At 47.1% G+C, this 11,761-nt stretch overlaps 1 protein-coding gene across 2 annotated transcripts in view; it reads left to right on the top strand.

The window, feature by feature from the left end:
• The window catches only part of LOC138282476 (maternal DNA replication licensing factor mcm3-like), a 315,678-nt gene that overhangs the window by 192,546 nt on the left and 111,371 nt on the right, over positions 1-11,761 (top strand). For both annotated transcript variants that reach the window (XM_069220088.1, XM_069220089.1), the window contains one exon: positions 1,049-1,180. In XM_069220088.1, the coding sequence (XP_069076189.1) occupies positions 1,049-1,180 (132 nt within the window). The remainder of the gene's footprint in view (positions 1-1,048; positions 1,181-11,761) is intronic.

Here is an 11,761-nt window from a genome sequence, read left to right as displayed (position 1 = left end):
TTTATATGCCACTGTTTGGCTCCTTATACTAAATTACTGAGACCAAAAGTTTCATAAGCTAATCTTGTGTAGTCAATTGTACCTCTTATTTAGGGAAAGCACACGCCAAGACTGACTGGCAGCCTCATAGTCATGAGCCAAGACAGGATGTTTCCCCTTTTTCTCAGAGGCTTCATGTGGAAAAAACACTTATTGTAGCCACTGTTCCAGTTTCAGCAGTTGTACACTCCCTAAAGGGAGATGTTGACATGAGTAACAATCTGGATAGTCTTGCAGTAGGGCTTTAATAGATGAGGAAATCAATGTGCAAAAGGGTCATACTATTATTGAGAGGTAATGCACAGTCACATAATTATTGTGCCCTCACCACTTCTGCTTGTGCCAGAGCTTGAGTATCTTTCCTACTCAGGATGAATGGAGAACAGAGATTGGGCTGCAATCCTGGGAATATCTTTACTCAGTTTGAAATAGAAAGAGCTCAGAATTGCATACGTTCTACCATTCAGCAACAATAGCCACAAGCCAAACCCAGCTAATACTTGCCATTGGTGGTTTAAAGATGTGTACCTAGGTATATTCAGGGGACCTTCTATAATAACGTTCCTAAAGACATTTCGTGAACTTCCTTCAGGTCATTCCATTTGCTAATACCTAGTGAATTTTCACCCCCATTTACCTTCTTTAATGTCCATCTGAACATTTGATCTTAGGGCCCCCTCCCCAACTCCTCCCTTATGGAAAAATGTACCTAATAGTTCACTATCACAATTTTACTCCTGTACTCAAATCTCATTGTTGACAAATGTACGAGTCTTCTATTGCACCCCACTCTGGAAGAGCTCTTGGATACTTTCAGGTAATGGGGTTTGACCTGCATGAATTGATTAATCACTAAGCTATATTATAATAACATGCATGTTGGAATATTATGACTCAAACCTGTACTCTTATCTTGTTGTTGATTTGTGGAACTGATTTAGTTGTCTTGCAATTAAATTTCTAAAGGCCCTGTTGGGTTATGTAATCCGAATGTAACTTTTATTCAAAGGTGATCCTTCTGTTGCGAAGTCTCAGCTTCTTCGATATGTGCTGCATACCGCCCCAAGAGCTATACCTACCACGGGTAGGGGATCATCTGGAGTAGGATTGACAGCTGCTGTTACTACTGACCAGGAAACTGGTAAATACAGTTTTGTTAGTGCACCTTAATGACCTTGAGAAACTTTTAAGACATTTTTATTGCTGTATTATTCTGAAAAGGAAGACCATGTGCATTACTTTTTGAAACTTCTGTAATAATGTAATATGAGAATCTTGCAAGATTTGAATTGTTCCACATTTTCTGAAATTGTTTTTGCCAGCTAGTATATGTTAATGGCTTACAAGACCATTTATACTACCATGGCTTACTTTGTTTACTGGTTTAGAAAAAATTATTTGTGAAAAGGACAAGTGGGGTGTGTTTCTACCCGTTGAGTTAATACTATGCCCTGCGATCAGGTGGTAAAAGAAGGCTCGTCTAAAGCATGTCTGCACTTGCTACTATAAGAACAGATGGTACCTAATTTACCAGAATTTGATGTAAAGCGTTCATAGGAAAAGGATGGCACTTCATTTGGAACATCCCAGAGGATGGACTTCTAAAGCTCATTTCCACCACATGGAGCCGGTATGACTTCTCTTGCAAACTATTTAGTAGTTATAGTTGCATCACCCTGTAATTGGCATTTTTTTTCTAATCGTGAACAACTTTTATACCATTTAATGAAAATGGCACACAACATTGATTCCTCCCCATTGATTGGATCCTTGAGTTTTATCAATATCAAACCAGGGGGTAGAAGAGAGAAGTTACTGAACATTCTGAAAACATTGGATGGATTTTCACAAAATTTGGATAACCTAAAGCCGCTTGGCTCTACTTGGAATCATTTTGTGATTTACTTAAAATCTGTGACGTTTTTTGACAACATGATCAAAAAATAATACACATTTTTTGTTGCGGGCATTTTTAAAAATCTTTTGGTCCAGTGCAGGTTCGAGGATCCAAGTAGGGTTTACAGTCCGAGCAACTTGATTTTTCTGGCTGCAAAGGAAACATTTGTTTTAGTGACCGTTACCATATGTCAGGCACTGAAGTATGCAACCAGGAAAACAAATCTAGCAGAGTGGCAGATACCGTTTCCAAAAAATGGAAAAAGTCACCATTGTGTTTATAGATGTAACCTTGTCCATGAACCCCCACCAGCTACCATTTTGGTATTTGGTTTACACTCCAGGATCCTCAAGGTTTCAAAGATCACTTTTCTTTTTCTACAGCAGGTTCTGGTTGAAACTTGTGTGGTCTGGGCAGAGGGATTTGGTGCAGGTGGCGTGGGTGGTATAAGTGCAGTTCCTAGTCATACGCTATGCTCAGCACCCACAGTCTACTGTATATGGGTGAGGGCTGTGCACCAAGAGGTTGCTGCACAGAGCTGCAAACCATGAGCTGCAGGTTGGGTGATATGGGCTCTGCAAACATGGCCATGCACAGTTTGTTTGGGATGGAGGATGGTGAGTTTCCTGGTTGTAGGCCAGTTGCTGTACCCAGGGTTTACTGTAAATGGCAAAAGACCTTCTGCAGGTGCTTTGGATGGGATGGGGTGTTTAGAATATTTCAGGAACTCGGCAATGCCCAAGTTTGAAAGTGTGTATGCACATTTGGGTGTGTTATAACAGGCACCCCCCCCCCCCCCCACCCTGTGGACATATGCAGCTGCCCCACTGTGTTGTATGTATGTGTGTATATGTATGTATGTATGGAGTGCTCTTTAGAGACTCGTGTAGATGGATATGATGTGGTAATGAACTCCCAACAGATGATCTAATGATGTTGCATGTCATCATTGGAGTTCTGTGACTATTCCATTTTAGCTGAAAGTGCTCTACCCTTTATATACTTTAGTTTTCTTTTAACTTTTATAGCACATGATGTTCTACCATCATTTGTCCCTATTCAATGCATTTTATGTTTACTACTATCAAAAGTGGGTGGGTTTCCACTTTAACAATCGTGATAGAGAGTGAAGCTTTCTCTGTGTTCAGAAGTGCACTCAACTGACACTTATAAGGCCACAGGCAGATTGGGCCTGTTATATGGCAAAAACGGAGGACCTATCTTTCCTATTGGCTTAGTTCCCCACCAGCCTCTTCTCACTGGCAGGTACTCAATGATATTTTTTTCATTTCAAAATAGGCTTTTCTCCAAACCAAGGTTAGCACAATAGACTATTTTTATAAATCTGAGCTGGTAATTTCCCGCATTGCAGAATATGAAGAAAAGTGGATTTATGATGATAATTTGTATAAAGAGAACATCACCACATAGTGACAATAGATTTTTCTTTTATTTGGACAGGAACTGGCTTCAAAGAACTAGAATGTTTCCAAGGGTTGAATCTCGGACCTCTGGACCAGGCAGGATCTTGGCTGTTTTTAGAACCAGCCAAGAACACCTTACTACTCTACTGGAGCTTCCATCCAAGGTGACTGAGGCAGTCAGCCTTGCGGGCAACTCTCTTGCATTCATTGATAGGTACAGCTAAGCCATGCTGAACACTGTTTGATGTCCAATCTCCACTGTAATAAATGTTGGTCCAGGCCCAATTTTTTATTACGGCTGATGTTGTGGTCATCCTGAGATTCCTGTGTTCTGTAAGGCATGTGCCCATTCCTTCACTAATCTCACGTGAGCTGTTTTAGTATTGCACTTCCATGGAATAAACTTTGCTCAGTGGGAACGCTGTTGCTGGCTGGCTGGCTGGCTGGCTGCTGCATGCTGGTGAACCTCTCCAGCCTTTGACTGCTTAGACTAGCCTTGCCAGAGAGTGAGAGCTGTCTGTGCTGTCACCTGCTTCTCCCCCCCTCCCTTCCGTGTTCTTTGCTGCTTGCTTACCTTACTATTAGATGCTTTTCCAAAAACCTTTGTTAGAAATGGGGTTTCTGGTTGGCTAGGGTATGCACCTCAGTCAGGCAGAACTTACCCACTCTAGTCAGGGCAAGGGAGTTACACGTCCAAGATAACCCCTGCTCACCCCCTTGGTAGCTTGGCACGAGCTGTCGGGCTTAACCCAGAGGCAATGTGTAAAGCGGTTGCACAACACACACATACATGTGACGCAATATCCCCACCACAAAGGAAACCCAACACCAGATTATATGAACATATACTGTATTGTACACAATGTAATTATTAGACCAACATCACATAACAGTACTATCGTGCTACCTTAGCAGTTGTCAGAATGTTACACATTAGTTACTCTGCGAACTAGCAGTAGTCACACATAACACACAGGTTACTCAGTATTCTGCAACATAAGCAGTAGTCAGGAAACACGTTATCACATTAGAACACTTGTCATAAGAATATCATAAGACGCCCATAGTAGGAACATTAGAAAATCTATGGCAAGTTAGGGAAACATATTAGCAAGTCATGCCCATAAAAGGAACATTTGCATATGCCTATGAAACACCATCAAAAACAGGTAGGCAACATATAAATCAGACGAAGTCTCTAGTAATAACTTATGTTCTATATATTGTTCCTTTAACAGTACCTGGCTTGATGAAGGCACCTCCAGTGCCTAGAAGATGAACAATGGGGCCCCCGGCGCTCCTATGTGCAAAATGGGGGCCTCTGACATCCTTTTGAGGAGAAGAGGGCGGCACGCACCTCCTCTAGACCATTGACTGGCCCCTCCGGGGACTGTGATTACTGGGGGCCATCCAGGAAGCGCTTTTCAAAGCGCTAAGGCCATACTTATAGCCCGGGTTGCGGCGGTGATTCCAGCATGAAACAGGTGCCTCGAAGTGCCGGAGGGCACAGAAGAGCGCTCTCTCAGCGCAAAGGGGAAATCAAGGCAGCACTCCTCGTGCAGGGAAAAGTTACAGGGGTCAGGGGCCACGGCACCCTGCCCCTGGGAACAATGAAGCAGGAAGGAGCACAAGGCTGGTGGGTCCAGCTACAGGCCAGCACAAGGGGTGCAGATGATGGCAGTTCCTCCTAGTGACCAGGCAGGTCACAGGTTAGCACAGCAGCAGCAGTCCAAGGCGGTTTCCTGGTGAGTCCATTCAGCAGCATCTTGTGTCAAGGTTCAATTTCCAAGAGTTCAAATTGTGGGGAAAATTCCCCTGTACTTAGTCAGTTCTTACAGTGTTTTACAATGGTAGGGAGAGGAGGTTCCAGCCAGTTACAACTGGCTCTGGAGTGCCCCCTCTCCTTTCAGCACAGGCTCCAACATCAGTGGGGGTTAACGACCCTATTGTGTGAGGCCAGGGCACAGCCTTTACAAATGCAGGTGTGCCCCGCCTCTCCCTTCTCTCAGCCCAGGAAGACTATTCAGTATGCAGATGCACCTCTGTGACACCTCCACCCTCCCTGTGTACAGGCTGTCTGAAAAGTATGCACAAAACCCCAACTGTCACTCTGCCCAGACGTGGATTGGAGTCAAGCTGCAAAACACCAGAGTCATAAGTACAGATAAATGCGCACTTTCTAGAAGTGGCATTTCTGTGATAGTAATAAAAAACACACCCACACCAGTAAGCAGTATTTTTCATCACCATCACAAACATACCAAACACGCCTACGCTACCCCTCATAAATCAGACAATACCCTTTACACATAAGGCAGGGCGTTTCTAATGCAATCCTATGAGAAGGCAGCACTCACAGCAGTGAGACACCAAGTTAGGCTGTTTGTCACTACCAGGACAGGCCATGCAATATGGCACGTCCTGCCTTTCTACATACATGGCACCCTGCCAATAGGGCTAGCTAGGGCGTACCTTAGGGGTGACTTACATGTAGTAAAAGGGGAGTTCTGGGCCTGGCAAGTAAGTTTAGATGCCAGGTCCCTGTGGCAGAAAACTGCGCACACAGGCCCTGCGCTAGCAGGCCTGAGACAGGTTTGAAAGTCTACTTCAGTGGGTGGCGCAAGCAGCGCTGCAGGCCCACTAGTAGTATTTAATTTACAGGCCCTGGGTATAGAGATACCACTGTACAAGGTACTTATAGGTAAATTAAATATGCCAATTAGGTATAAGCCAATCATACCAACTTTAGATGGGAGAGCACCTGCACTTTAGCACTGGTCAGCAGTTATAAAGTGCTCAGAGTCCTAGAGCCAACAGCAAGAGGTCAGAAAAACCAGGAGGAAGGAGGCAAAAAGACTGGGGATGACCCTGTGTAAGGCAAAAAGTCCAACACAACCCCCTACCAGCCAAAACCCATGGGAGAACAATCAATACCTTGATGTACTTCCCTGATTGGGGCGATAGAACAAGGACACAGGCCTACAACAGCAGGGGCATGTTCTAGTTCTACTCCTTCCTGACTCCACTTGGATCTCTGTCAATGCTTCCCAGGCAGCCTAGACCAACCCACAGGGGTTCTCTAGCTGCCAATGGCCAGAACCAGCCATCTAGGAGCCTCTGGTCTCTGAAACCATAACGAGTGGGGGGCGGTAGCCCCAGGTGCAAAGCAACCTGTCTCCACTCCATTTCCAATCAGTTCAGCGGCTCTACCCTGCCACTGATCCACCAACCTAGGGTCCGCACCCATAGGTTCTACAGGAGGTAGAGGCGAGGCTCTCCTCCCTCTACCCCTCCTTTTAGGATCCCGCCCTCCTCTCCTAGGAGGGGCATCACCAGAATCCACATTTGCCAGGGTGCTGGGTACAGCATCCCTGCACATCTCTCTCGCCAGCCCAGGATCACTACCTGGCGACTGACCACCCAACCTAGGGATGACACCCTTGGGTTGCACCGGGGTCCGGGGTGGGCTTCCCCCTCCCTGAACCCCACTTCCAGAGTCCTGCGTCTCCCCACTTCGGGAGAAGCCACCAGAAGTTTCACACGGGGAGGTGAGCACACTAACCGCCCCCCCAACCAGGTCCCAGTTTACCCCCTGAACCTGTCTATCTAGTCCAGGGACGACACCCTTAGACTGGACCATTGCCCAGCGAACCAGGACTTCCTTGGGAGCACACCTACCCCCTACCAGATCAGAGCTTACCCCCTGAACCTGATCATCCAACCCAGAGTCACCACCCTGCGGTTGAATCATTGCCTGGCGCACCAGGACTTCCTGGGGGGCACACCTACCCCCCACCAGGGAAACACCTTCCCCAAGGGCCACACAAGAGTCTGGCTGGCGCAGGTCTCCTGACCTCTGCCCATCTGACAGTCTGGATCCCCCCCCCCAGCCCAGAAATGGTCTCACCAAGGTCATTCCTGGGGATCTCTGCTCTCAGAGCTGACCCCTGACCCCCCAGGTTCTCCACTGGGGCCCGCAGGCCCCTCTCAACCCTATGCCTGGATTTCCACCTCCTCTGCTGTAGAGCGAGACTACCAGACACCAGGACTGGCAGAACGCTATCACCAGCCACCCGCCCAAGTCCTAATGACCAAATGGGATCCTTCTGAACAGCTGGCCCTACGGCACAGGCTAGGCTCACCTCCTGGCGTTCACTCATGGAACCCTCCAGGACCTGGGACTGGAGCTCGGGTACCCTGGGCCTCAGCCCAACCCCATTCCCTCTCCTCTGAGACTGGACATGGGGTGCCTTACCCGCCCCAACACACTGGGACCTACCTGGGACACAAGCCTTTCCCACCAAACCTGGTTGGGAAACACCTAGACCACTCATTAGGAACACCCCCTAATGCCACACCAGACCCTCTGGTACGCAACCAGAAGTCTGCCTCCTTTGCAAGCTCCCCGGGGTCAGAGAGCTCACACACTGACAAGTGTTGGCGTAACTCTGAAAAACGACGACGAAGCAGGTGCTCTCTGACAATCAGATTAAACAGCCCTTCAAAATTGTTTACTGTGCTACCCTTCACCCATCCATCTAGTGCAATGCAGCAATCCTTCACAAACTCCTTCCAAGACTGGCGGGACTGTTTCTTACCACCCCTAAACCTTTTTCTGTATTCCTCAGGGGAAAAAAAACATACTTCACAATCAGTGCATTCTTCACAGCGGAGTACCCCTCCCTGTCACTCTCTTCTAGAGTCAGTAGGGCATCCCTCCCCTCCTCAGGAATAAAACTCCCTAGGCCAGTTCCCCACTCCTTCTCAGGGATCCTGCGCTCTACCAATGCCCTCTCATATTCCTTTAACCACTGACGTATGTCACCCCCCTTTTGAAATCTAGGTACCAGATCTATGTGTATGTGAGGAACATCTTTGCTACAGCACTCTACATTGCTGCCACCATTGGACTCCACCTGCAGCGCTGGTGAGTCCAGAACCTTCAGACTGCGCTCTAGAGCGAGTCTTTCTCTGGCAAAGGCCCTCTCTGCCTCTGCCATCCTCTCCTGTACTAAGGCCTTCTCTACCTCAGCCCTTCTCTCCTCAACAGCTAGGCGCGCTTACTGCAACTTCAGGTCCCTATCTTCCCGCCTATCTTTTAGCTCATCAGGCGTCAAGGAATGAGAGGTAGCCCTGCTTCTTACACTGGGCCCAGCAAGGGACTCCCTATCACTGGGGCCATCCCTGTCAACTGGCGTCCCCAACCGGTCATTCTCACCCTCCTGATCAGTCTCTCTACCACTCTCTAGGGATGAGGTCTGGGAGCCCTCCCATTGGGAACCCTCGCTACACTCAGGATCCTCTGGGTACCCCCTAAGCACACTCCCTCCCTGGGTATATGTCACAAACCTTTCAAAGAAATTCAGAGATCTCCTGAGGTCCCCTTCTACAGGCAGCCCTCTCTCTCTCTCTACAGAACCCCTCTAATTCCCCCTGCGTGTAAAACGGCAGGTCCTCTAAATCAAAGGTAAGCCCCATCTTGAAAAGGTACTAATAACTCAAATGTGACAACCACAATACCCAAGCATGAGAACTGAAAACAGGAAAAATGACCTAAGACAGAAAGTTAAGAGAAGCCAAACATGTGATGGTCTAAATGCAATCCTTGTAGTGAAATAATGAGTCACAATGGTATTGTGCAAGCGCAAGTCCTATCCTCACCGCTGACAACCAATGTTAGAAATGGGGTTTCTCGTTGGCTAGGGTATGCACCTCAGCCAGGCAGAACTTACCCACTTTAGTCAGGGCAAGGGAGTTACACGTCCAAGATAACCCCTGCTCACCCCCTTAGTAGCTTGGCACAAGCAGTCAGGCTTAACCCAGAGGCAATGTGTAAAGCGGTTGCACAACACACACACACACACACACACGTGACGCAAGATCCCCACCTCAAAGGAAACACAACACCAGATTATATGAACATATACTGTATTGTACACAATGTAATTATTAGACCAACATCACATAACAGTACTATCCTGCTACCTTAGCAGTTGTCAGAACGTTACACATTAGTTACTCTGCGAACTAGCAGTAGTCACACATAACACACAGGTTACTCAGTTTTCTGCAACATAAGCAGTAGTCAGGAAACACGTTATCACATTAGAACACTTGTCATAAGAATATCATAAGACGCCCATAGTAGGAACATTAGAAAATCTATGGCAAGTTAGGGAAACATATTAGCAAGTCATGCCCATAAAAAGAACATTTGCATATGCCTATGAAACACCATCAAAAACAGGTAGGCAACATATAAATCAGACGAAGTCTCTAGTAATAACTTATGTTCTATATATTGTTCCTTTAACAGTACCTGGCTTGATGAAGGCACCTCCAGTGCCTAGAAGATGAACAATGGGGCCCCCGGCGCTCCTATGCGCAAAATGGGGGGCCTCTGACATCCTTTTGAGGAGAAGAGGGCGGCACGCACCTCCTCTAGACCATTGACTGGCCCCTCCGGGGACTGTGATTACTGGGGGCCATCCAGGAAGCGCTTTTCAAAGCGCTAAGGCCATACTTATAGCCCGGGTTGCGGCGGTGATTCCAGCATGAAACAGGTGCCTCGAAGTGCCTGAGGGCACAGAAGAGCGCTCTCTCAGCGCAAAGGGGAAATCAAGGCAGCACTCCTCGTGCAGGGAAAAGTTGCAGGGGTCAGTGGCCACGGCACCCTGCCCCTGGGAACAATGAAGCAGGAAGGAGCACAAGGCTGGTGGGTCCAGCTACAGGCCAGCACAAGGGGTGCAGATGATGGCAGTTCCTCCTAGTGACCAGGCAGGTCACAGGTTAGCACAGCAGCAGCAGTCCAAGGCGGTTTCCTGGTGAGTCCATTCAGCAGCATCTTGTGTCAAGGTTCAATTTCCAAGAGTTCAAATTGTGGGGAAAATTCCCCTGTACTTATAGTCAGTTCTTACAGTGTTTTACAATGGTAGGGAGAGGAGGTTCCAGCCAGTTACAACTGGCTCTGGAGTGCCCCCTCTCCTTTCAGCACAGGCTCCAAACATCAGTGGGGGTTAACAACCCTATTGTGTGAGGCAAGGGCACAGCCTTTACAAATGTAGGTGTGCCCCGCCTCTCCCTTCTCTCAGCCCAGGAAGACTATTCAGTATGCAGATGCACCTCTGTGACACCTCCACCCTCCCTGTGTACAGGCTGTCTGAAAAGTATGCACAAAACCCCAACTGTCACTCTGCCCAGATGTGGATTGGAGTCAAGCTGCAAAACACCAGAGTCATAAGTACAGATAAATGCGCACTTTCTAGAAGTGGCATTTCTGTGATAGTAATAAAAAACACACCCACACCAGTAAGCAGTATTTATCACCACCAGCACAACCATACCAAACACGCCTACGCTACCCCTCATAAATCAGACAATACCCTTTACACATAAGGCAGGGCATTTCTAATGCAATCCTACGAGAAGGCAGCACTCACAGCAGTGAGACACCAAGTTAGGCTGTTTGTCACTACCAGGACAGGCCATGCAATATGGCACATGTCCTGCCTTTCTACATACATGGCACCCTGCCCATAGGGCTAGCTAGGGCGTACCTTAGGGGTGACTTACATGTAGTAAAAGGGGAGTTCTGGGCCTGGCAAGTAAGTTTAGATGCCAGGTCCCTGGGGCAGAAAACTGCGCACACAGGCCCTGCGCTAGCAGGCCTGAGACAGGTTTGAAAGTCTACTTCAGTGGGTGGTGCAAGCAGCGCTGCAGGCCCACTAGTAGTATTTAATTTACAGGCCCTGGGTATAGAGATACCGCTGTGCAAGGTACTTATAGGTAAATTAAATATGCCAATTAGGTATAAGCCAATCAAACCAACTTTAGATGGGAGGGCACCTACACTTTAGCACTGGTCAGCAGTGAAAGTGCTCAGAGTCCTAGAGCCAACAGCGAGAGGTCAGAAAAACCAGGAGGAAGGAGGCAAAAAGACTGGGGATGACCCTGCATAAGGCAAAAAGTCCAACACTCTGCATAAGAATAATTTGTGCTCCCTTTTCACATAAGCTGTAATGTATCACATCTCCGCTCTTAGTGGTACAGACCTGATGCCATGGTAAATGAAATCTACATATGGTAGTGACAATTTGAAGGAATCCTTTGTGTAAGTAACAGATACAAATATGATGGTGTTTATTTAAATTACTAACATTTCAGAAATAAGCATAAGGGGGGACCTTATTTTTTATGCATTGGTGTTTGGTTGCATATGTCGGATTGTTTTTCTTTTCCTTTCTCTTGCAGCATGGACCATAAATGAATATAAATATCTTGACAAAAGTGAATCATTTGACAGAGAACCATGAACATCCTGTGTATGTTTTTAAAAGGCAATGGATGTGGTTGAACATATGTACACAATTTAAAGTACTGTATGGCCTTTTCAATTGCTAAA

This window comes from Pleurodeles waltl, chromosome 2_2, assembly GCF_031143425.1.
Source record: "Pleurodeles waltl isolate 20211129_DDA chromosome 2_2, aPleWal1.hap1.20221129, whole genome shotgun sequence".
In the NCBI taxonomy this organism is placed as follows: domain Eukaryota; kingdom Metazoa; phylum Chordata; class Amphibia; order Caudata; family Salamandridae; genus Pleurodeles; species Pleurodeles waltl.
Note: the sequence above shows the minus strand (reverse complement) of the source record. Positions and strands in the feature narration are given on the sequence as shown.